The sequence below is a fragment of the Vidua chalybeata genome, chromosome 5, assembly GCF_026979565.1.
Source record: "Vidua chalybeata isolate OUT-0048 chromosome 5, bVidCha1 merged haplotype, whole genome shotgun sequence".
NCBI lineage: Eukaryota > Metazoa > Chordata > Aves > Passeriformes > Viduidae > Vidua > Vidua chalybeata.
In genome coordinates, this window is record NC_071534.1 from 2,571,729 (window position 1) to 2,598,326 (window position 26,598).

The 26,598-nt window shown below is 43.5% G+C and overlaps 1 protein-coding gene across 1 annotated transcript in view; it reads left to right on the forward strand.

Annotated features, from left to right (window-relative positions):
- The first annotated feature begins 318 nt into the window (after positions 1–318).
- The window catches only part of PDE3A (phosphodiesterase 3A), a 222,608-nt gene continuing 196,328 nt past the window's right edge, over positions 319–26,598 (forward strand). Inside the window, exon 1 of the mRNA XM_053943940.1 lies at positions 319–540. Coding sequence (XP_053799915.1) covers positions 454–540 — 87 coding nt within the window. The 5' untranslated portion in view covers positions 319–453. The remainder of the gene's footprint in view (positions 541–26,598) is intronic.

Consider the following 26,598-nt stretch of genomic DNA (forward strand, 5'->3'; position numbering starts at 1 on the left):
GGCGTGCGGCCGCGGGCGGCGGCGCTGCTGCTGCTGCTGCTGCTGCTGGCCGCCTGCTGCGGGGGGGAAGCGGTGGCGCAGACGGCGCTGGCGGCGGGGGAGGAGGAGGAGGAGGAGGAGGAGGAGGATCACTTGCTCTCCCTCGCCGCCACGGGGGTGGTGCTGAGCTGCCTGGCCGCCGTGACATGGCTGGTGCTGAAGCTGAGGCAGGGCGTCCTCATGCTCGCCGTGACTAGCGCGGCCAAGACCACGTCCCTCGTCGCCTTGGAGAGGGTCCCGGCGTCCTGGCGGCCCTACCTGGCCTACCTGCTGGGGCTGCTGGGCATCCTTCTGGCCGGCTACGCCGACCGGCTGTGGCCCCCGCGGCGGGCCGCCCCGCTGGCCGAGCCTCCCGCCGCCCCCCCGGCCGCGGACGAAGCCCCGGTGCTCAGGCGGCGGCGGCGGTCCAGCTCCATGATCTCCCCCGAGATGTCGGGCGGCGGCGGCAGCGGCAGCAAGACCCACCGGAGGACCTCGCTGCCCTGCATCCCCCGGGAGCAGGTAGGGCAGGGGCTGGGGGGACTCGGGTCCCAAACTTTGCCGGGGGTCCCGGCGGCGGCGCGGGGAGCTGCGCCCTCTCGCCGCTCCTGGCCGGAGGGGCCGCGCACGGTGCGGGGCTTTCCGCGGCGAGGAGAGCCCCGGGACGCCTCGGGACGGGGCCGGGGGGAAGCCGGGCTGAAGCCGGGCTGAAGCCGGGCTCTCCGGACCAGTCTGACTTGCCCCGGCTGCGGGCAGAGGGCTCGGGGTGTGCTTTTCCCTTACAGCTGTCACCGGCGCTGGCTTTTCCTAAAGCTGGCAGAGGGTGGGCTGGGGTAGACGGTGCCCGCTTGGCTCTCGGGGCCGGTGGGAACCTGCCCTCAGCGCAGCCCTCGGGTTTCCCAGCATCACTTAGGAGCCCCGCTGCTTCAAACCTGTAGTTGCCTGGAAAGGTAGCGCAGCCTTTTAAAACTTGCTTTAAGCTTGAAAGGGGCGTGTGTGCGTGAGCCGAGCTGCTCGTCCGCTCGGTGGGAGAAGTCCCTTATCGGGGCGATAGCCCGTCCGCCGAGGCTCGTCTTTGCACTTTGCCTCCCCAAGGCTGCTCCCGTGCGTGCAATCAATAGCTCCGGCTCTGCGGAACCGGTGCGAGGCACACGCGATTTATCTCAACTTTGTCTCCTTCGAGAGGCTGTGATTAGAATGGCTGAGTGAGAACTTTAGTACCAGAGATGCGTTCGTTTCAGTGCGCACCTCAAAAAAAAAGTAGAGAGAGAAGCAGTCTGGCGCCGGTATCTTTACTGCACAGCTGTGTAGAGTCCTGACACGGACACAGAGTGGGCTTGGTTCTGTGCTTGAAGTGTTTCTGATTTAAGATTGCCCCACAAAAATATCACTCCGTGGGTCGCGTGTCACTGAGTGTCTTGAAAGTCAGCGCAACCCCTGCTGAGCAGTGGAAAGGGAAACCTGCGGGGAAATAAGGATCAAACGGTGTTAAGTTTTCTCTTTCAATTAGTATTGAAAAGGATTCTGTGCGCTGTGATCAAGTGAAGCGTGTTGTCATACACCTAAGGTTTTCTTTCAGGTGGCTTGCTGGATAAGCAGCAAAGTATCTTCCAAGTAATAACATCTAACTATCTGGTGTGAGTGGCTAGTTCGTTTCTGGAAATTGTTTGATTACATCCCTTTGTGGTTGGTATTGACATTTCTTAGAAGAGGGCCTGACAACCTTATATACTTGAGACTTGTTTTACAACAAACATGCTTCTTTATTTAACAGTTTTGTTTAGGTAAAGTAAATATTGACCACAGACAAATACAGTGTGAAAAAGTAGAAAACTGACCGAGTTCTGACTTTAACAGGAACTGAGAGGCAACGGTGTAAGAGTAATTTGTAAGTACAATAAGGCACGAAATTAAAACTGTTTATGCTTACTTGGTGATGCTAGGCATTTCTGGTGGTTTATTACAATAATCATTTGTAAGGTCCTAAAGCATATTTTCCACTTGCTTTCACACTTCCAATAAATGCAGCCTTTTAGTTAACATCTCTAAATGGGACCATTCCGAGACAGAACTCAGTGACCATGGCCCTTGTCTTTTTTTGTGGAGGGACTTCAGATCTCCTGCACGTACCACAATGTTGAACTGGTGATGGATATAACAAGGTAGACTTTTTCCCCCTCCCTGATGGTGCATTCCTTGGGGACAGTGGCCAGCTTTGCCCCGGGCAATTCCCACTTCCAGGCTGTGGAGCTGGGCTGGAGTTAGCTGGCAACTGTTCTGTTCACCCGCTGCAGGATTTTGGCAAATTTCTCTTTCTTTTGTTCTCACTCACTATTAATCAATAGTGAGATCTGGTATTTCTTGTGTCTCTGTGTGATTAGAAATGGATGATTATTTTAGAGTTTGGGGAGACTTTCTGTATTTTTTTTTTTTTTGCACAATGTGGCTGTGTGTATTTGAACTTCTCTCCCTAAAAGCTGTTCTCTTAAATAAATGCCAGCATGATAGAAAAATGGAAAAGCTGAAACAAAGCTCTGTAAGGACCTCGAAGGAATGATGAGAGAAGTGGGACTCTGCTACAGCAAACAAAGTTTATGTTTATAGCAAAAATCAGCTCCCTGTAGACTTAAAGAAAGTATAGGTAAATGTTTTTCTTTTGGAAAGTGTTTAAATATAACATGTTAAAAATAGACATGAGGGCTTTGAAAGAAAACCAGGCCTTCTCTTGCCCCTCTGTTTTTAAAAAACATCCCCTGAACGTTTCTGGTCTTGTTTGTACATCTGTGAGCTGCCAATACTTTTCATCAGGAAATAGATCCACTTTATTGCTTTGAAACACGTACTTGAATTTAGTGGGTAACATCAGGCAAAGTTTTAGAGATCTTTCCCATCACCTCCTGTGTAACCTTTCCTATTGCTGAGCACTTAATTGAGCTTTTGTTTTTCCAGAATTTGATTCCTTTCATATCTGATGGTTTCTGTTACTAGGAGATTATGTGAAAATTGGAATTTGTGCATTTTTCTTTTTTAGTCACACACATCTCAATTTTAATCTGAACTCTTCCCTACTAGAATTTGAAGGTGACTCTCTGTGGCATTGTGATGTAAAGGACAGTACCAGGAATTGCAAACTGACAATATGGATATTGTATGAGCACACCTCGTGTTGGCATCTTATCAGTTCCAAAAAGAATCTGAAAAGAAAATCTTTCATTAAAAAAAGCCACCATCCAGAATTCAAATGGTACCATGATGCAACCTTCTGTTGTTGCTAAAAGAGCTCTTCCCCCATTTTCAGTTTAACTCTGTGCTTTTTGTGGTTGCTTTTTGTATATGGTCTCTCTCTTTCCCAACTTTGGCAAAGTCTTTGTATTAAAAGCTTCTAGCCTGGTGTGTGTGTAGATCTCATTGAGGAGTGTGTGCCTGATCTTGCTCCCAGCTGAGTGTTGTCTCCCTGTGATTTATTTCATCAAGGCTGGCTGAGGATGCTCAGCTCCTTGAGGGCTTGCTCAGCGAGATTTGAAAGAGGATGCCCAGCAAAATTATGAATGGATGCATGAGACAGGGAATGAATGAATGAATGAAGAAATACCTTTTTTTTTTTTTTTTTCCTTTCTTCCAGTAGATGCAAAAGCGCTACCAAGAAGATTGCTTTTGGAGTTTTTTCTCCAGGTTTTTGCAAACATTTTATCTCTTCCTAAAAGTGCAGAGAGGGGGGTAGGGAGGGGAGCAGAAACGTGTTCTATGTGTTGTTTTTTCCCATTAAAATATTATAATGCCCATGTGCTCCAGAGCTCATGCCTCTGGTCAATGTGTTAATCTCGACATGCAGCAGTCCAAGGGGATGATTTTGCCTTGGTGGGTAGAATGCTGCACAGCAGATTGTAGCTGGGCAAATTTAATCCATGCTGAAGACTCCTGATTTTGAGCTTTGCTTGTTTGCTTTGTTTAGGGAAGCTTTCAGCTACCTTGGATTTATTACAACTATGTGTTATTTGCAGCTGCTGCAAACAGTTTGATTTGCTTTTGCAGGATTTTTTTTTTTTTTTTACCTTCATCAGACGATTGTAGCAGTGTCTGAAGGACTTTTTCCTAGCAGGTGACACAGCCCTGTGTGAGAGAGGGTGCTGAGCCTTGCCCTGATCCATGCAGGAGGCAGCACTGGGATGGAGGAGCTGCTCCCATGTCCCCAGCTGCCAGGCCAGCAGCTCCACGTACAAACTCCTGTCTGTGCTCTCTGCCTCCTAAGGCAGACAGGTTTTCTATCCATTTTCCTTATGTACTTCTGTTTTGCTTTGTATTTCTGTTTTCCTTATGTATTTCTGTTTTGCCCTCCTTCTGGGCAGTTAGAGAATTAGAAAGCTCTTTGCCTTCCCGAGGGACATCTGAGGGTCTGTCACTTACTTTCTGCTGGTTTGAGACTTGGTCGCTGTTTTGTTCTCCTGCATCTTTCCCATCCCTTTCCTCCTTGTTAAGAGTTATTTTTTTCAGACCGGTAACCTTGGTGCCAGACTCGTCTATCTTCCTTCAGCAGCAGCAGTGGGTTTTTTTTTTTTTTTTTGCTCGAGTGATTGTTTTTCATGGGGTTCTGGGTGGTAACTGTGCCTGTTCCCAGCCCATAGCCTGGGAAAGTTGTGTGCCGGGATGTCGTTATCACCGCCTGTCTGTGGAGTTGAGAAGACAATACTGTAACAGTTCACATGGTCAAAGATATCTCTGCAGTGATAAGATCTAAGAAACAGTGGAGAAAAAGAAATATATTTTTCAGTTTTTCTTTTTTTTTTTATTTTTTCCCAAGGGGAAAATTAAGGCTTTATCTCTTCTCATTTTTGACAGTGACAGCTTTGGTAGTGCCAGGAATATGTTGCTTCTTCCCCTTTGCTGATTCTTCTTCACTTTGCCTAAAAAAGTAGAGAAATGTACCCTTATATTATAACCAATTTTTATTAATATGGATCCTGTGCTCTGGCCTGAAAATGGGAGCGATCAGGGTGCAACATAGAGAAATTTAAAATTTTAGAAGGGAGCTGGCAGATTGAATTTAGGTACTGAACTTTGTGTCTATTAGGCACGTGAGGTTTTATATACCATATTCCTCCTGCTAATAGGGTTTATTGAGCTGTAATTACTCCGATAAGATTTAATGGCATTGCCATTTAGGTCACTAAAAACTGAGGAATACTGAGGAGTTATGTCATCTGGTGACTTGCTGAAACACAACCACGTAAAATATTAAAGTAAGGCTCCAGGAAAAATCACCCAGGGATTCCAGACGTAATGCTTTATTTTCTTTTGCATGGCTTCATTTACGCAAACCTGCTCTACTTGGGTTTTTTCATTTCTCTTTCAGCCTCACAAAAATGCCAAAACTGCTGCTGAAACTCTCACGAAGGGCTTAGAATCTATTTTTGTCGATTGGTTAAATCAAGAAATGTATATTATGGTATATTGGCAAAAAAAAGTAAAGTACAGTAGTGACTTTCTGCTCTTTCTGCCTGAAGTGTGAAAATGCAAAGCTGGGGAACTGAAAGAAATCCTGTGTACTCTGGGTTGTCATGTTAATTAAATAAACAGCCAGAACAGTGACCCTGTGTATGAAATGTGTTTTGAGAAACTTGTTGGGGGTTGGAGGGGAAAAACAGTGACACATGATGTTTTGGACATTAACTGTGACATTTGTATGAATTTGTCCTAATCTGCTGTTAGTGTTCTCACATTCCAACTGTTTTTTTGTGAGAGACTGAGGCATAGCTGTGTGTTGCAAATAGAAGGAATTTTTCTTTAAAAAGTAATATAAAAAAATAATCTCAGCCTGGAAGTGAAAAGGTTTGCTGGGTTTTAGTGCCTGCAAACCGCAGGGCTTGGAATGGGGGTGAGCTGACTGCACCCTAAACAACTTGAGAATGAGAAGAACACTGCTGCAATTAAGGCTTTGAGCCAGTTGCTGTGATTTACCTAGGTAATCTGATGGAAGATGTACAGCTTGTAGCATATCCCTTGACAGATAAGGAAAGAAATGTACAGATTCAGATAACAAAGTGGAAGAAGTCGTGTTTTACTTTGCGCAGGGAGTTTTAATTTTTTTTTCCTCTGCTTGGTTTTGAAGAAGTTTTTTTATGAATTACCAAACACTTTCCTCAAAGTCTCTTCTGTGTTAGTCAGGGTGTCATTCAAAGAAATACCTCTCATTTGGAATATGCAGTTTTTCAGGTTTCAGGAGGGAGGTGATGGGGTTGATTTTTCTTTTTTTCTTTTTTTTTTCCTTGTTTGATATTTTTTGTTATTTTGTTTGATATTTTTTGTTATTTTTGTTGGTGGGTGGGTTTTTTTTTTGTTTGTTTGTGTGTGTTTGTAGAGGTTTTTTTGCTTTTTGTTTGATTGTTTGTTCTTGGGGGTTTTTTTTGTGTTTGAGTTGTCTTGCTCTAAGCCCTGCTGCGAGTTTTGCTTTAAGCCCTGCTGCAAGTGGTAGCATCAGTTTCTTTGTATTGGGAGTAATAATTAAAAAACAAATAATGAAATGCGATATGTGTCTGAGTTTTAAGTTGTGGGTGGAATATCAGCGCTTTTCCTTCCGAGCTGCTTTTGGAGATTTGCTGAGGCTGTGGGAAGAGGATGCGCCCTACCCTCTTTGTCAAGCTTTGGCTTCTTCCATTTATTTATTTATTTATTTATTTGTTACGAAGGGTTTGAGCGGCTTTTCTCCTCCCTCCGTGTGGGTGCATGTCGTTGTCGCGATCTCCTGGTGATGGTGATGATGGTGATGAAGGCGGTGCCGGTCATTTATTTATTTATTTATTTATTTATTTATTATGAAGGGTTTGAGCCGCTTTTCTCCTCCCTCCGTGTGGGTGCATGTCGTTGTGGCGATCTCCTGGTGATGGTGATGATGGTGATGGTGATGAAGGCGGTGCCGGTCCCTCCCGCAGCGGGCGGGCGGTGCCGGCGCTGGCGGGCGCGGCCCCCTAGAGGGCACGAGAGCCAAACCGGGCACGAACATCATCCACAAAATCTGTCCGTGGTCCTTAACTCAGCCGGTGCCGGGATCTGCTCGGCAGCGGCCGCTCCAGCCCTCCCTCGCTTCCCGCAGCCCGCGGTGGCACAGCCGGGGCTGGTCCCGGCGGGTCCTCCCCGGTGCTGTGCACATCTGTGTCAGCATCTATGAACGAAACGTGGCAAACGCCACGTGAAAAGCAGGATGTCCCCCTCTGCTCTGCCCTGCTGAGGCCACAGCTGGAGCTCGCTGTCCCATTCCGGGCTCCTCAGCTCAAAAAGGACAAGGAACTGCTGGAGAAGGTTCAGTGAGGGCCGTGGGGATGATGAGCATCTCTCCTGGGAGGAAAGGCTGGGAAAGCTGGGCCTGTTTAGCCTGGAGGAAAGATGATTGAGGGGGATCTTATCAGTGCATCCACAGAGCTGAAGGGTGAGTGCCAAGAGCCCAGGGCAAGGGGCACCAGCTGAAAGACAGCCAGCTCCACCTGAATGTGAGCAAAAAGCACTGAGCACTGGAACAGGCTGCCCAGAGAGGCTGTGGAGCCTCCTCTGGAGAGATTCAAAGCCTGCCTGGCCACCACCCTGTGTCTCCTGCTCTAGGTGGCCCTGCCTTGGCACAAGGCTTGCACCAGATGATCTCCAGAGGTGCCTCCAACCCCAGCCTTTGTGTGATTCTGTGCGATGTGCTGATGAGACAAATGGTCCTTCGATGCTGCTGAACACGGATGGATGGACGTTTTCATGGTGCCACCTCAAGGGCTGCTGAGCAAAAGGGAAAATACGCAGCACAGGGAGGATACTGGTGGTTATAAGAGTTTGGTCAGTGAAACTGAATTGTTCATCTTTGAACCTGACAAGAAAAGGGTTTTGTGTCAGCTGGCAGTGCTGGTCACTGAAAAAATTTTGTGTGAGGGAGGTTTTATAATGAAAATTGGGTTAGTGAAGGCATGGTATGCAGTGGTGTATCAGGTTTTGGTCAGACATACAGAACGATTAGGGTACACAGCCCAAACCTCTGAGCCTCATCTAAGAAGGGACTGAAATTACACATAAAAACAGATCTGAGGGGTATTGATGACATATTTGCCTAAAAATTGTAGAATATAAAGGAATTTGGAAAACAAAACAAAGCAAACCCATCCCCAAACCTCAAAACAAACTCCCCCCAAACTTTTTATTTTTAAGCTGCTGTGAAGAAGTCTGATTGTGTAAGATAGAAATACACACTGATCGTGGAAAATACGTGCATGTCACAAGGTATGAGCGAAGCTCTTCCTGCTTAGACATTTGTATTTATTAGTTATTGAAGTGTATAGGTTTCTGATGCCAAACAAGTTGGGGATTAAAAAAACTGTTTTGTTTTTCTTTTTAAAAAATCTGATACTAGTTAGGAAGAAAGTTCCCAGTTGCTGGCTCTGTGTGCTTTAGTGACTGTACTGCTTTATCTGAAGTGCCTACTGACTAGGACCTATCACTGCATGACTCTCTGTATTTTTACTGCAATTAACTACTGGAAAAAAAATTAGGGAGAAGAGATTTATGAACATCAATACAGCGAACGGCTCTCCTTCTGCCCCTGCACAAGGCTGGAAAATTACAAAACCTCCACATATCAGAAATAGCTCAGAGCATAGCTGAGGCCTCCTTGGCTAACACCCCCAATCCACCAGTAAAATATGTGGGGTTAAAGTGGTTTATTTGACTTTTGTAGTTTCTAGGTTGCTGGAGTTGGCTTTGTTTTGTACTAAGATTTATGCTTTGGTTTGAATTTTAAAATAAAGTAAAATTACATTCTGCGTCATTTTGTTGGGTGTTTTTTTTAATGGGATTTTTGTCTGCCTAACTCTGTAGGAGTGGTGCTTTTCAAATATCCTCATGATGCTTTTTCTGATGGCTGCTGAAGTCCTGAGGCACTCCCTGCTGACAGTTTAAAAAAAGTAACCCTTCCTCTCAGACTGGTTGGTCCTCTTCGAAATATCTCAGCTTCATTAAAAGCTCTGTGAAATATAAATATGATGATGCCTGCTGGAAAACTATTGCTGTGTTTTGAGGATCAAGTCGCTGAGGGTTGTTAGGTTTATTTTTTGTTTTAAAAAAGCTTCTTGTTCCTGGTTGTCTCTGAGTAAATCATAATACTGTAGGGGAACAGTTATTACTGAACTTCAAAAATGAACATTACTTATTCTGAGCAGCATCCTTCTGACTGATTTTATTTTTTTTTTAGTAAATTTGTCCATAAGTACATTTGCGATATGAATTCCAGACAGGGAAAGAATTGAGTATTTGAGTGGTGAAGGTTAATTATTTTTTGAACTATTGCACTCCCAGCAGGTTGATGATACCTTGCTGGCATCTCTGTGTGCTGGAGCTGCTGCCAGGCTCCAGCAATAACCTAAATTGCTCCTCACCCTGGAGTACAGATACTTTGAGTCTCTTGCACTTTGGCTGTATGGTTTTAAATAAACCCATGCCTGTTTGTGTTTAATGTCACAAAGGAGAGGCAGAGCATTAATCTCTCTCATTACCGATGTTCCATGAAAATACTGATTCTTGGCAAATACATACACCCCAAATTTACCTTGAAATGTGGCCTCTGAAGAGGCCAGAGTGGGGGACTGTGTGCTGTCAGTGCGGGCTGCAGAAGCACCCTCAGGAGCCTTTCTGTTTGCTGCCTGAGCAGCAGAGGATGAGGATGGTGCATGGGCTGAAAAGCCACGTCCAAGCAATTTGTACTCCACTTCTGTGGGCAGAAATCTAGATAGGCTCTCCCAAGCCTTTTGTTGCCTGCAGAGTAAAACTTGTGAAACCCTGTCTGTGCTCGAATGTTGACTCTCAGTTGAGATGACAGCTGTGGAAAGGTGCAGAGCTGTGTGTGAAAGTAGAGATGAAAAAGGGCTGCACAGCCTTATGTACTGTCTACCCTTGCCTCTGTGAATGCAGTTTCAAGTGCTTTTGAGAGTTTGTGTGGTTTTTTTGCTTTTGTTTTCTTTTTTCTCTTTCCCTTCCTGGCTTCTCTTCCCCTTTTCTCCTTTTTTTTTCTTTCTTACTGATTGAGCTCACCAGCTGGCAGATCTAACTGGGGTTTCCTTGCAGGGTAGACTCTGCTGCTTCATTTCCTCTACAAACCCACCCCCCAGTGCAGCTACCACTATTTCTGTATTGCTAATGCTGAAGTCCTCCCCCCAAAACTCACTTTTGAAAGGCAAAAAGCTGTTGGATGCTGCACTGAATTCCCTGGTGCATTTCTCTTCAGCTCTGCTGGTGGTGCTAACTACAGGTTACTCTTGGCAAAGTCTGATCACTGTATTTTGTGTTGATAAGGAGCTTCAGTGCGTTTGGGTGCATCTATAATTGCAAGATCACTGAGATGTGTTTCATGTGGCTGGAGTTTTAGCAGGAATCTGTCCCTGGGATTGTTACAGGAATGGTTGTGCTGAAATGCAGTCTGCCTGTTACTCTTGTGGGACAGTGGATACCTTCACCCTCTCAGTGATATTTTAATTCATGTTGAACAAGCGAAGGTTTGTTAAAAACGCTATTTTTTTCTTAAATTCTCTTTGTAAAGGTTAGTAATCATCTCCTCCTGCCTCTGCTATTTTCAGCCCTCCCAGGGTAACAGGGTGATCCTTTCACTTCAGTCCTTAGTGCAGAAGGAGCTGTGTTCACATCCTAAAATCCAAGGAGAGCCTCTTAATTTTTTTTCTTAACAGCTAATGAGTCTTTTTCTTATTCTAAAGAAATAAGCTAACAATGGTTGTGCTGCTGAAAATGTCACCTGACACCTTGTGGCATGTTTTTATAGATGTGCGCACACACATATAGGCATTTATGTAAATGTTCATATATTTATGTATGCATACACACAAATTAGTATTGTGCAGTCGAGAGGGATGGAGTTCTTTGCTTGACTCTGACAGCACAGTCAGCAAGCCTGAGTTACAGATGACAGGGTTCTTTCTGAATATTAGATCATATTTCCTGATGTTTCCACAGGCAGGCTTGTTTATTAAATATGTCAGCTTTAGTAACTATTGCTTGATTTCTGACTCTTTATTGTTCAAATATTTCTTCTTTCTTGATTTACAAATGTGTGCCAAGTTGTGCAATTATTTGTTAGTTATTTGTCAACACTCGAGTAGTGATTTTTGATCAACAAATAACCACTTATGTCTTACAAATGATACATTCCAGTGTTAAATTTGGAGATTGGTGTCACAAGTCTTTTTTATATTTGTGTGGCCATCCCAAGTTTGTGTATTTGTTCCCTTGTTGTTGTCTAAGTTGAATTTCGTATGTGTTTATTAAAGATAAATTTTGCAGGTTTGGTGTGAAACTAAAATGAGACTGTAGCTTCTTTTAGGTGTAGGCACAGAGTTTGTGGTGCCTGGGAGTGGGGCTGTGGCCCAGGCTCATCCCTGACTGGCTCCAGCTGTGCAGGACAGGTGAGCAGCACTGAAGGGAAGGAGCCATGGAGTGCCCAGGTGCACTGAGCAACCCCAGAGGGAGCAGAGGGCACCCAGGGGCAGTACAGCAGCAGCAGGGCTATGAAAGGCTGGGCTGAAGGAGGAGCAGGGCAGATGCTGCAGCCTGCTGAGGAGGTGAGGTGTTCTTCTGTGTGGGCAGACACATGAAGCCTTCTGAAGGGGTAAGCTGTTGCTGTGTTTGGGCTGAAGCCTTCTGAAATTGTGTGCTGGCACTCTGTGTGTTATGGCCATCTCAACTGTGACGTGTCCTGTGTTGTTCAATGTGGAGCTCTGGCTGGTGAGAAGTTTGATAAGACCAGTTGGAATAAACAGGTGACTTTGTTTTTACAGATAAGCACAATGAGCTTTACCTGGTAAAACCCTGTTAGGTGCAGTGAATATGTTGTTGCTGCTATGTACCTGTTCTCTGGGAAGCTGTGGGCTAGTTTACATTTGTTATTTATTAAAACAGTTCCCTGAAATCCACTACATTTCTGTTGGCTCTGAATTCTGTACGAGCTGAAAAGTTTCAAGCTAATTCATACGCCATTACTGAGGGTTTGTTGCTTTTTTTTTTTTTTTAAACCAGCTTAATGTGTCTGCAAGTGCTATTCTTAAATGCAGTCCTGATTATCTACTGATTACACAAAACTGCAAATGAATAAGCATTTTCTCTTAAAGGATTTAATGCTGTACTTCACCTGAGGGATGGAACTGTGAGGATGGTTTGGAAGCTAAAAGGGGGATAAGGGTGGGAATGGAACCTGAACCTTTCCAGCCAGCTTCTGCTGAGAGTTGCAGAGCATTCATCTTTCCTGTGAATTGTGGAGAAGCAGAAAACCTTTAGGAGCAGGCAGGTGTATCCATAGGTGTGTACAATCTCATCATTCTAGGCAGCATGGGCTCTGTTCATGCCTCATTACAGAGACCTCACTAAGAAATCTGCTCAGTGACAAAGGGAAGTGCTGTCTGTGCCTTATGGGGACTGCAAACCACGGAATCCAGAATGCTGACTCCTGCTGCGCTTGTGTCAAGCGGGGCCATAGAGGAGCAGGGGGTGACAGTGCAGCAATTAGATGGACTGGGGTGCCAGCACTAAATCACATATTCCAGCTTAAATTCCTCTCGAGGATCCAAGCCTGCCGTTTCCTCTTGGCGAGGCACCTTTGGAATCAGAGCCAGCTCATAGGAAATCCGAGGAGCTGGGGCTTAACTGAAATTGAGGACATCTAAACCTGGCTTTCTGGATGCATCTGTTGTGGTGAGACAGAGCGATGGCAATAACAAATGTTTCTTGGAGAGCTCCTGAGCATTTTTAAGTGAAGAGGTAAAGATGGATTGTCTATCCCCTTCCTCTCGAAGCTATCCAATCTTTATTTCAGCTTTCTCTTCTGCTGTGTGTGGTGTATAAATCTAGTCCTAAAGTGTGTGATGTTCTTATTCAGGGCTCATGGATAGTATGAACTTTTGATAATAGTGACTGAGGCATAATTTCAATGGTTTTCATTCCAACATTTTAGCTGCCATCATCCTTGGATCTAGAATTTTCTTTTGTATTATGCATAGATGAAAAAGATCCTTAAAGATGAACCTTAAGGCTTCCTGACTTGGGCTGTGATCTGCCACTCTAGCAGACTTTCTGAAAACCCAAAATTTGAAATTCTGGATCATTTATCACACCAGCATGCCTGGACATGCTGTCATGTTTAGGTCTTTGGTTTTTGTTTTTCTTTTGGAAACTGCAACTTATCTGTGTTTAAAAAATGGTAAAATTCTTCCAGTTGCAATAATATGTGCTTATTGCACATTCTGATCTGCTTTATATATTGTCTCTTCCCAAATGAAGATGGTAATGTGATGCTGAGAAAAACATTGGTTTTTAAGCTGAAGTCACTGTATTGCAAAATTTACTGACATGCACTTAAAGAAACCCAGCCCAAAAAAATCCTCACACGTGATGAAACATCCTCCTTTGCTGTCATTCGGTGCACTCATGAGAACTTGGCCTGGGGGGCTCTGGCTCTTTTATTCGGTGAAGGCTTTTAGAACTGAGATGAAAGTAACAATCAGATTGTCTTAATCATTTATAATAGCAGGTTAAGGAGATGAGAACTTTAGGGAGAAACATGATAGCCCAGGGAGTATCTTTCCTGTGATCTTAATGCATTGCTATCTAAAACAGTGAGTCAGTGCTTGTAAGCATAATTATGTCATGCACTATCTTTTGAATGCTTGGATCTGCAATCACAGATGTTTTTAATGAAATTTTAGATATCTAACTTCTTAGCCGTATGCAGGTTTGTTTTCTTTTCCCATGTGTTTATTTAATAAAAAGCAAACTTAAAAGGAATGTCATTATGTTGATGGCCACATGCTCTGAGTTAACAGCTTCCTCAGAGCCACTCTTCTGAATAATCAAATGTTCTTTTTTGATCTAGGAATACGTACCTCAGTGAGCTGATTTTTCCTGCCTCATTCCCTAGCTTCTAGTCCAGCAAATCTGATCTCCCTTTCCTCTCTCTCGTGAAAGACAGGCCAAACAACACAAGGATGGGCTTTGGGCACTTGATTTTTCTTCTACATGTTAGGAAATGTGAATTAGATTTGTTTGATGCTTGTCTGTGAGTGACCACCCAAGGAGGACTGCAGTTCTGTCTGGTGGGATTTTTTTTTTCCTTAGCTCATCTCACTTCTTTCCCTTCAACCAGCATCTGGTGTTTTTTTTTTTTTTTTTGTGTTTTTTTTTTTTTTTTTTTCTTTTTTTTTGGTGTCTTTGCTTTTGTTTGTTTTGTTTTGGGGGGATGTGTGGGTATGTTTGTTTGTTGACCCAGAGAGATCCATCCATGGGTGTCTGTGGAGGTGCTACCTCAGATTTTAAGGGATTATAGAGTTACCTGGCTCTAAATGAAAAGGCTTGAATGCAGAAATTCACTGATGCCTTGGAGGAAATTTCCATACATCAAAGACAGGTTTGCTCTGGTCACAGTGTGTGAAATGAGCATGGGAAGGCACTTTCAGATGAGCACAGGTAAAATTTCCCAGTAGTGTGTGAAATCTGTCCTAAAAATGTGTATTAACTGCAGAAAGATGCTCACTGCTTTTTTGTTTGTTAACACCAAATCAAGAAATGCATTTAGGGGATTACTGCTTAGATAAAATAAACCCTAGATTGTAAAATATAATCTAATATATAAAATATAATAACCTAGATAAAACATAGAATAGATATAGATAAAATATAGAATAAATAACCCCTAAATGCATTTCTTAAATCAAGAAATGTATTTAGGGGTTATTTCACCTCTCCCCTCTTAATTCTAATGCTAGATATATTTATAGTTTCATTCTTTGCCCCTCCATAGGGTTGTAGTGGCCTTTCACCTTCTGGGCCCGTTTGTTCTGAGCCATGGCTGGCGTGGCTCGTGTGACATCACAAACATTTGTGTTGGCAGTCCTTCCTCGTGGAGGACTCTGAAGTCTGACAGTGGTGAAGATGACTAAGTAGAGACAGATTTATGTGGAAATCTTATTAATACCCATAAAAGAGAGAATGAAGGCATAAGAAATTTGGCTCCAAAAAAACGACCAAAAAATGCTCGGTTCTTAGAAACATTTGGCATAGCTCCATCATGCCTTTTGTGGGAACTGGTTCTTTGTCTGGCCTAATCTAGACTTCTTTTTTTTTATTTATTTTTCAGAAGATTACTAAAGACTTCCACTTCTCCTAAACTTTCTCACAGTAGAAAAAAAATTAATTTTCACTTTGGTAATGTACAAATCAGTTAATTCTTTCAAAGATAATGAAACACAGATGTCTCCCCTTGTTTCTCAGCAAAGACTTAATGGTAGCCTTGCTGTGAGATCTTTCACTGCCTTCAAATGTCCATAGATATTACATGGTGCTCATAATCAAAGTGGTTTACTAAGAAGGGGAAATAATTTTCACTTACAGTGTGTGAGGGCTGGAAAGGAGCTGTATCAGAGATGTGAAATCATAATTCAGTTTCTTTCATAACTTGGTTGACACCAGCCTTGGGGAGAGGCGTTTCTCATGCTCAGTGTGTGCTAAGGCTCATACTCCTGTCTGTGCAGCTGCAGTAAGATTGTCTGCCCAGAAAACTCATCTTCATTTATGGCATAATCCATAGTATGTACAGAAATGCTTTATAAATAAAATCACCTTTATGTGCTCATTGCATGTGGGTAGAGCTTTTTGTCCTGGAAATAATTTCCAATATATTGTTCCTGTTGAATCTGTACTTGAAAAAAGTTCTGGTTTGCTTTTAGCTAGTACTGTGATGACCTAGGCATTTGGTTCATTGAGATATTGTGGTTTAGATCTCTAGCTGATCCATGTACCAGTGAGCATCTTGTACTTTTTCCATGTGTGTGTTATTTTTCCCAGCAAGCCTGATATTCCAAGCTCACTCCTGATGTGACCACACACTGCTTTGAAATAGGAAGCAATAAATTAGCCTTTAGGGCTGGCTTATGAGCAAGACCTTATTCTTTATTTGTTTATCTCTGCTGCTTGGATGTGTGCTGTTTTTAGGCCTGCTGTTAGCACTGCTACCAAAATTGTTACCATTTCAGAAGACCAAAGCAGCAACAAAATGAAGAAGAAAATAGGAAAAAATTCCTATCTGGATGAGAAGGTGATTTATATCTCCTTATGTTTGCCAAGGTAAAAATCTTCACCATGAGCTGCTGCTTACAACCTGGAGAGACAGCTCACCTCCACTTTTCTTAGGTTGTTGTCCCTCACCTGGAGGCAGTGGAAAGCATTCTGCCTTGGGCTGGCCTAGAGGGAATTGATCTCCTGCAAATGGCTTGTTGGCCAGGAAGGGAAATTGCTCTCTTGGATTTGAATCTTGAATTTGTGCCCCTGTGATGATAGCCATGTGCTCCTCAGATTCCTGAGACGCAGCAGTTCTTTTTGTTAAGTCTTGGTAAGATTTCAGAGCTTCCATCCTCACCAGTGCTCTACTTCTGCTCCTGCACCTTTTTGTCACTCGTGAGAGCAGTAATGCTGCAAGAAGACGTTTCCTCAGGCCAGTAGGTTTTATCATTAAGTGGCTTTGTCAGATGCCTCCACACAGAGCTGCCAGCATTGAAGTCTTTTATTTCTTTGGTGTTTGAATATTAAGTGGCAAATCAGTGTCCCCTCTGCTCATCTTGCTTAGCGTTTGTATTGGTCTTAATTTTAGAGCAGCCTGCGGACTACTGGCTTAACCTTCTGAGGTGTGTCATGTATTCAATTTGTGCTGAACTGGATGGGCAATAAGGGCATTTGGCATCTCCCAGGAATGAGTATGCTGACAAGATTAATCCTGTGTTGACTTTTATGTTAAATAGTGTTGTGGGAAAGCCACAGAAATCGCTGTTATTTCTTGCTTGGTTCAGAAACATGTACTGAAATTGTTAGCTCTGACCTGCTGTCTTCTGAGTTAGGCTTGTCCTAGATCTCTGTGGGATTCTTGGAAGCTGAGAAGGAGGGAAAGTGAGAGGTCTTTGTGTTGTGTAATATATCTTGTCGGCCTTTCTTGAGGTAAATGAAATACTAAATCAGGAGAGGTGAATTAGCTCCGCGTTCTTCTGTCCCATCTTCTTCCTCACTTCAGCTATGTGATTTACCTGAGACCAGCTGGCTTGGGCTGGTGCAAAATCCATGGGCAGATGTGTTTGGATAAAATTCCTTTTGAAGGGAAGCGTGGTTCTCAGTGTTCCCTTGTTTGCCATCACATCCGGTCTTGGCTGGATGAAGCCTGGAAGTCCAGAGTTCCCTTGGAATTCTTCTCGTACTTTACAGCTCCTCCCTGCTTTTTATATGCAAACAACATTCTTTGAGAGGCCTAGAGGGCGGAAATGGCTATGAACAAAACCCTGACATATCTTTTCTGATATGTCAGGAGATACGAGAAAAGAATAGTGTGCTCCATGTCTGCTCGTAGCTGATTTCTTTTCATCCTATTTATTTTGTAGAGGAAAAAAAGCTTGGTTGGATATTGGGGAAAACTTTTTTATGATTAGTAGTAAAGTTCTGCATCAAGCTATGTAGGGCAATTTCATCTACGTACATGGAAGGTTCTTTTCAGAATAGTGTTTTAGCTATTTTTCCAAGTGGGTCTAGATACCTGATTTTTCCTAGAAAGAAACATAGTTGTTGCTGCCAGTTTTTCCTATTTATTTTGTAGAGGAAAAAAAGCTTGGTTGGATATTGGGGAAAACTTCCTTATGAATAGTACTAGCAAAGTTCTGCATCAAGCTATGTAGGGCAATTTCATCTATGTACATGGAAGGCTCTTTTCAGAATAGTGTTTTACATATTTTTCCAAGTGGGTCTAGATACTGATTTTTCCTAGAGAAAACCACAGATGTTGCTGCCAACTTTTTCCTGTGTCTGCCTGTGGGCTGTGCCCCCCAGCTGCTGGCCAGACTCCTCGTGCAGCGCCAGTTGTTCTGTTTGGTGCAGACCCAACCCGTAAGCCCCGCTTATGTTCCAGTCAGTGCCCAAAGTGCAGTGTTAATCCTGCTCCAGAGCTCGCAGCCTAGGTGCCTGCCCTTAGAGGGGATTACTGAAGATCATTTCACATTTCTTGTGTCTCCTACTTTTGCCCTTCTCTGATTCAGGAGGTGCTGTGTTATTTAGTTTGTATTACCAAGTCGTGATTAGTGGCAGACTCTTATTTCCCCCCCTTCTTTTCTTCCCCGTAAATGATAATGTTCAAGTTCCAGGTAGGCTCCTAATTGCTCTTCATTCTGGCCCAGCTACAAGCTGATTTATCAAGTCCACTTGTTAACTTAATGCTTTTATGGCTGCCAAGAGAGTGGCCTAAGTGAGATGGAGTGGCTGGGATTTGTCAGCCTCTGTGTGTGGGGAGGTTTCCTAGCAGCCAGATAAGGGACAGCTGTTTGAAGGACACAGCAGCACCCTGTCACCCTTTGCAGCACTGGGCTTGGGAGAGGGCTCCTGTGGGAGGAAGGGCTTTGGGATGGGTGTGTGTAGGGTACAGCACGTTCTGTGCCTTATGGCCTGCTGCCCAGCTGAGTCCTTCTCATCTGCTTGGGTTTTAGTGCTACCTGTCACCCCATGTTGGCTTGTTGTTGGTTTATTTATTTGCTATTTTTATTGTCATTTTGCTCTGAACTAACTGGTTGGTTCTTAAAGGCTGTTAAAAATCTCAGCGTGGCAGCTGTAAAATTGCCTAATCAGGAGATAGTCTTTCCTAGGGGAGACCTTTGAATGCACTGACTGTCAGCAGGAATAGGTCAGATGCCTCCAGGTAACTTTGTGGGAAGGGAGCCTTGTTTTCAAAACTGTATCTACCTTGCTTTGTTAAGAACTAAAGAACTGGTTAGTGGGACCTGTAATAGAAGTCCTTTTTTATGGTTGTGCTAAATCCTCTTAAAGAAAGCAAACAACTCTCATTAACGCTGCTCTGCTCAGCATAGAAATAAAGCAGCTGTTGTGACTGTCAGAGGCTTTAAGAAAGACTTGAAATTGGAAAGAATTTCCACTTGATCAGTTGATGAAACTCAGTGGGCTCTGGCAGTGCATTCTTATCTCCATTTTCTCCTTGGAGTCTGAGAAATATGTTGAATTTGGGCCTGAGAACTAGTTCAGAGTCACATTTTAAGGGGGTAGGTGACACCTGGGGGAGATAAGCTGCAAAGAGAACTAAGATTTTTCATAGTTTTCCTGTAAGTCAAATGATTAAAAATATGTGAGGTTTGGTGTATCAAACTTGAAGAATAAATCCCTTCCTTCCTATGCTGGATTCCAACATTCAGCAGTGGAAATATTGAAGAATGTTAGTTGGAACTGATGCTGACCATATTGGTGGCCTAAAATACTTGGTTAAAGCTACTGCCAGAGCCTTTTATAGCTTTGAAATTGCAGAATTGAATAGCTCTGAATTTTACTAAAGCTTCTTCAGATGTCTTACCTTCCTTCTCTTGAACTGGGGAAGCTGAAAGAAAAAAAAAAAAACCAACAAAACCAAGCAGAATCAAACAGCCAGCATTACTCAGGCTTTTGCTTTTCTGTTCTGGCATTTCCACTTGTGAGCCTGCAGTGGGTGCAGGGACGTTCCTTGAGTTACCTCCTCAACACCTCCGTGTTTCTGCAGGCATGGGGCTTTGTGGAGTGTAGGGCATCCCTGGGATCCTGGGCTCACCAGGGGAGAGCTGTGAGCTCAGTAGCACACATGGCGTATTTCAGGAGCAGAACGGTGTTACGTAGGGAATTTGATTGCAAAACAGAAGTGTTTGTATCTAGAATAAGTATATATGAGTGATTTTAATTGATGTGCGGGTACATGCAGAACTATTAATAGAGGGAAAAGAGGAAATAAAGCACCACGGCTGTGATTTATCAAGATTGACATGAAAACAAATATTATTTCAGTAATCAGAGGAAATTCTTTGTAAAGCATGTACAAGAAAGGTATTTTAACCCACCTCAACGATTTCCTGCCCAGCTATATCCAAAGGAAATCGGACAGACTTCTTCCCCTGCCCCCCACTAAGAGTCACTCTAAAATTATTGTTTCTCCCTTCCTCCATTTCTCTTGATGTTGGGCTTTTTGTTTGCTTCAGATGCTTTTCTTTTCTCTTGTCAAATTCTTCTTTAAGGGATTTTTTTATCCGCCGTGTAAAAAGCGCAGCTGTGGGGTGGGGAAAGGATTTAGTTTTGGGTTTAACTGTAAGATGTGCTGAAGCTGAAGGCCACTGATGTTCCCTCAGTGTAAGGCTGGAAAAACTTGGTATTCCTGCCTGGTGTGTGCTCCTTTTAGTGGAGGAGGAGGTGGTGCCCCTCAGTCTGGTTTGGTCACAGAATCATAGGATGGTTTGGATTGGAAGGGACCCTCAAGATTATCCTGTTCCAATCCCACTACCATGGGCAGGGGACCCCTTCTGCCCTCCCAGCTTGCTCAGAGCCCCATCCAAGCTGGCCTGGAGCACTTCCAGGGATGGGGAATCTGCAGCCTCTTTAGGGAGCCTGTTCCAGTGCCTCACCAGCAAGGTGAGCTGGCAGCTTGATGCCAGTGCAGCAGTTTGGGAGCTGTCATGGCTTTTGTGCAGCTGCTCAAAGGAGGCAGAAGGAATAGCCTTGCCCTGTCTGCATCCCAGCTGTTTCCAGCTCCCGGACATCTGAAATCCTAACAACGTCTTGGGAGAAAAAATGTCAAGCACCGTGAGTAACCAGAGACAAGTGGTTTAGGTCAAAGAACCTGGAAAATGCTTGGGGTTGAATTTTTCTCTTAGAGTGTTGCAGGTTCATCTTGCCAAACTTCATCTGCCTGAGGGGAACCCTTCACTTAACGCTGTAAGTCCTTAAACCTCTCTAGCATTCAATTATTTTTGTCTTTGTTTTCAGAAAGGATTTTTTTGAACTCTGTTCAGTACCATTCCTGCTTCAGTTGCCTGTCACAAATGCAGCCAAAAGCCTTTTTGAGGTGGAAATTAAAAAAAAAAAAATGGCGATAGAAAAGGAAAATACTACTTAATTGGGTGCTCTACTTTCTGTTACCCAGAGAAGCTTCTCATTTCTCATTGGCAAAAAGACTTTGAATGCCTTGTGCTCATAAGTCTTCCCTCTCGATGTGTATCTCAAACCACAAACACACCATTTGTCTGCAGGGAATTATATTAATAATTTGAAGAGTGACTAGAAATAAAAACAAATCTGGTTAACATCATCCATGACCTGACTTGATTAAAAATAATTTCCCCCTTGAAAAACTATTCCAAATGCTGCTTCTGAATGAAAGTTTAGGTAATAACAGTGGCTGATAATACAGGACAGAAAAGGATTTGCAGGAAGCATAACCTTGAGCTCCCTTCTAGCCTGTACTGAGCACATAGATTGGAAAAGAATGATAGATGAGGATTAAATAAAGGACTTCTGGCTGTGGCTTTTCATGTTTTTCTTCTGTGATCTTAATACTTAATGATGAGATTTATGTTTTCAAACATAGCTTTATCTTCTAAATGTATTGTAGAAGACTAAATTGTGAAGAGAGAGAGGGGGAAAGTGAGGGACTGTTTCTGTAGTGTTGAAATGCAGCTTTAGCTTCAGCATTTGAGGAGTCAGAGGTTTCTGCAGAAGTTTGTGCTTGAGGGGCATTTTCTGCTGCGTCACAGGTGATCTGGTTTCCTGGGGAGCCCAAGGCATTTCTTTGAGTCCTTCCCAGATAATTGAAAGCACATTTCAAAGGCATGGTGCTGCTGGGCCCCTGGCCCTTATTGCCTGGGCACAGCAGCCCCTGCCTGTTGGAACCCTGGATGCTGAGAATTTGAGACTTTCTGTGCTGCCAGGCACTGACCCCCAAGAGAACTCTGCATTGACCTGAGGCCATGGAAAAGCTTCCAAAATGGAATGACAGAACTGGGATTGTGGGTGTGGAGTTTGAACAGAAGTGTGTGATATCACACACAGGGTGGAAAACTTAAGAGTTTAATGTTTTAGAATACACTAATATATATAAAGCAAGATGGAGGTTTTGGGGCAGAGGCTGCTCCTTCTTCTTCACCTTCTTCTCCATGGGTTTGGGTAGTTTTGTGTAATTGGATAAAAAAGTCCCCATTGCAGGCACGGGTGGTTGGTTATTGGGTTAAAAGTGAAAATAATTGAGGTGTCACTTCTTAATTGGACAGTTTATCCTTAAAAGGCCTTGTAGAGAGAGACAGGGCTCCATTTTCAGTTTGTTAAAGTGCTGTAGAACTCAGGGTTTGTGAGACTGTAACGTCGATAAAAACTAATAAACATCCTAGTCTGAACAAAAAAAATACCATCTCACACATTTAATCGCAACCTTAGCAAAAAGGAAACAAAGCCTCTACACCTGTCTACAGCAGCACACCTGTGGGGACATCCCCCTGGGCACGGGGTGAAAGCAGCCCTTGAAGCACCTCGGTAGCCCAGGCTGGGTGCAAGCAGGACAGGGAGGGAAAAGAGCTCAGTCAGGTGCCTGTCAGGAGTGGGAGTCAGCATGAAGGAAAAGGAAATGGCTGTTGATGTGGGAACAGGTCAGGAAATTGCAGGGAGAGAGCCTTGGAGAGCTGCATCAGTAAGGTGCTTATATTCAGTGTGGTCTTGGGACTAAACGTCAGGACTTAGATCTGACACAGGTCTTGCCTGTTGCTCAGTTGGTTTTGGGGGGTTATGTGGAAGTATCTGTGACTTGCATTATAAATGGAACTAATGTGTCATTTTCTGTGTCACTTTTTGTGTCTTTTGCTTTTATCAGTTTAGATCTTAAATCAGCCCTGGTGCAAAAGAATTCTTGCAGAAGGATATTACAGGGAATATGATAATGGTCAACTTGGGGGTCTCTAATCTCACAGAGGGGTTGTAATTTCTGGAAATTACATGAGAAAATACTTTTTAGAGAGTGCTATTGCTTTACAGACCTTCAGCAAACCAAGAAAGAAGAGAGGAATGCACTTTAGGCCAGGAAAGGTGCAGTCTTAACAGACCAGTAGTTTTTCAGTGATGTTTCATACAATTCCTTAATGGAGCAAGGTGCCAGCCCGCCTGGGACAGAGCACAGGGATCTCTAACATTGTGCACTGTGGGAAATGAATTTGTAGAGAATTCTCAAAGCCAAGAAACGCTTCCAGTGTTTTGTAATTAGGAAATGGTTGGCTTCTGATTGGGATGGCGTGAATTATAACATCTGTATGGTCTCACCCTTCTCCTGAGACTGAAAATGGAATAGAAGTTTTTAAAATGCCTCTCAGTTGCCCTGTCTCTGGGTCAGGAAAGGCCATAATGTGACAGTGGGGAGGCCTGCAAACCCCACCATGTGCCAGCCTCACTGGAGACCCTTGCAGTCATTCGTGGTTGTGTGCTGGATGCCAGATTGAAGCAATCAACCCAAGTTCTGAAGCTCTGAAGGGCACAGGGAACCCTCAGCCACACGAGGTTGCAGCGTGGGGTCAGTTGGTTTGTTCTTTCTGGGCTGTAAGTGGGAGAACTGCAGTGAAAGCATAGAAGAATGTATTATTTGTTAAGGAACTGGCTTGTCCTAGATTTGTTCTTTGATATCCTGCTGTTTATGCAGTTACATGCCAAGTACTGTTCCATCACTTTGTACCCCACCATCCACCCTAGGAAGATGGGTGGCGAGTACACTTCTTCACCAAACAACAGGGGGATTTCAGGGTGTATTTTCCCCAGAAAGGTTGAACAAGTCTTTGGAAATAAAACCCTAGAATGCCCCACTGCTTGTCTCAGGTTATCAGGCCAGGCACACAGCTTGTCTCTGTTGTGGCAGTGTTATCCTGCTGGCACTCTCACCCTCTCCTGCATGAAGGAAATGCTTGTGGGGTTGCTCAAGGCAGAGGTGCTGCAGTTGTGCCTGGGGCTGTTACAGAACAGCTTAAATTGCCATTTCCTGAGCTGTGTGGCTGAGCTGGTGCTATTTCCAAAGGATTAGCAGCCTGCTGTGTGGGTGCTCTGCTCCTCTGGTGTGGGTGGAAGCAGGAATCTCTGCACAAGCAGTAACTGTGACTTCAGAGGCAACACCTAGTTCAATCACCTCAGTTAACTTCGAAGCACATGGTAAATAAATTTCGTGAAATTGCTGGATTTTACTCAAAACATTGCACACAAAGAAGCGTTTTATATTCCAGATGTTTTTAATTGCCTCTATATTTATAAAAGTGGCATTTAATCAAAGTAATTCTGAATAGATTTTTGACCAAAAAATTGAAATTTATTTGGAATGTTTACATTGGGGAAAGCACTAGTACAACTTTATTCTGCTTGATACAAATTATTTATTTCAAGAACATTTTATAAGCATATTACTAGATTTTTACAGAGTTGAAATGTAGGAAAAGGAAGAGGAATAAAGTAGCAATGTATGGAGGTCAACAAAAGAGTTGAAACAGATAAAGAAAGCTAGTCTGTATCCTGAATTCATCTATATTGCTCAAAGAACAAGTGATTTGTAGTTCATATGTATAGGAACTTTTCCATTAGTTATTTAATTTTCTTTATTAAGTTTCTTTGAGATGCAAAAATCAAGCAGCTTCTTTTTTTTTTTTTTCCCTGCTGGGAGATAGCAAGAGATTCATTAACTCCCATCAGAGATTCATTACCGCTGGTCTTTCTGCCTTGTATTTAAAAATTAAAAATAAGAGATTATTAATTTACTAATTGAAAAAGGGATTTGTGTAATTTCAGTCTTCTGAAAGACTGTCTTGACTATTCAGTTACATGCTAGGTGTGTCAAACTCTAATCACAAACTGGACCAGCTGCTACAACAAAATGGGAGAAGGTCTATGAAATGAATACAATTGCTGACACATTTACTGACAATGGGAGATTGGGTGCGTTTTTAAAACACAAAAAAGAAAATACACTTTATCAAGACTAGGCATTAGTCCTGCAAAGTCTGGAAGGTGGGCATTTGAGCAGGAGTAGGCATTGTGACTGCCAGAAGAATGAATCAGCAGCAGCATCTGCCTTCTTCTCAGGGTGGCAGGTTTCTAGGAGCTGGGATGCACTGGATGGTTTTATCACAAAGCTGTGATGATCTCAGGCTCCTAGTTATGTTTGTTTAATCTCTTTGTGCAGTTGAAATAAGGGTGCTGGTACATGTATTGTTTCTTTGAACAAAGCTAACTCAACTTTTCCTCTTGATTTTATAACTTTGATGTTTTGTGGTATGTATGGGTGCTTGGGAACTGTTTCTTAAAAATTAGGACTTTCTTAAAGGGCTAGCACATATGTGGATTCTGTTAACAGCCAGTGTTGCTGTGTAGGACAGTGATTTGGATGGTTTTTACTACCAAGGAGAAATAATTGAGCTTGGTCAAGCAGACCATTTGGCCAAAATTTTGTAGAAATGAAGAAAATCCATCTCTGTGTCTCAATACTTATTCTTGTAATGGTTGTGTGTGTGATTTAAATCCTCCGTAATTAAAGATGGATCTTGTGCCATTGCTGTTTGACAGTGCCAAATGGCAGAACCCATAAATCATTGTTTGTGTGGCCACCCCAAATGCCAGAACAGCTGCAGGCATTCACTGCCCAGCTTTTGCTGGTCATGATCCTGCAGCTCTGTGTTTTGCTGTACTTTGTTTCTCCTGGGTTGGAGTACCTGTGTGTAGGACACGTGTTGCTTCTCGAGCTGCTCTGTGATAAGGAGCAGTAAATCTGTGTGAGGGCAGTAAATCTGTACATTGTCTTGGAGCACGTGGCTGATGTTGGGTTTTTTTCTTTGTTTTTTTTTTTTTGGTGGTTTGTTTTTTTTGTTTTTTTGTTTTTTTTTTTTTTTTGCTTGGTCTCGCTGCCATGGCAATAAATGCTGCTAAACTGGGGGAGGGAGAAACAGCTGTTCACACCTAACTTGTTGCTGTGGGGGGAACCCTTTGCTGGTTTCTGCAGCACAGCTCTGCCCGACAGCTGTGCGCCGCACTGCGCTTATTCTGTGTTTCTCTTGTGCACACCGACCCGTGTGAGCAGCTCCAAAAGCAGAGTAGGAGCCTGTCCAAGGATGAATGGGTCCAGCAGAGCCTTGCCAGGCAAGGGGCTGTGTGGTGTCGTGTTGGTAGAGAGCTCCAGGTAAAGTGGGCTTAGACCTCGTTCCCAGTCTGTACCAGTTTGTTCCAGTGCTGCACAGCACCGCTTTTATGTTCATCACTGTGGCTTTTCCACCACTTCTTTGCCCATCTCAGTTGCTGGCACTCCCCAGTGGGCATGGCAGAGCCCTGTGGGCAGCTTGGCTCTTGTGGCACTCGTGATACCTGTGCTGGGGTTCCTGAGTTAGGTGGGCACATCACTCACATCTGACTGCTTTCAGCTGAGTGTTTTCAGAAGATTGTCATGTCATTAGTGTCCCTTGTGGTACCTGTTCCTTATCTGTGGGTTTGCAGGACAAAAGAAAAGCTGACTTGACTGTTCAGGTCACAAGCCTGACGATGCGCTGGCAGGGGTTATGTTGGAGCCTTGGGTGGCAGATAAAGCATCCCAAGAGTTTTTGCTTTTCTTTCTTTCCTTCTCCCTCCTCCCCTTTAGAAAAAGCTCTTCAATAGAAATACATAAAGCATGGGGTTTTGGTTTTAGGTTTTTTTTTCTATGAAAACTGTGACTTTCCTTGATTTGCCAGTGTT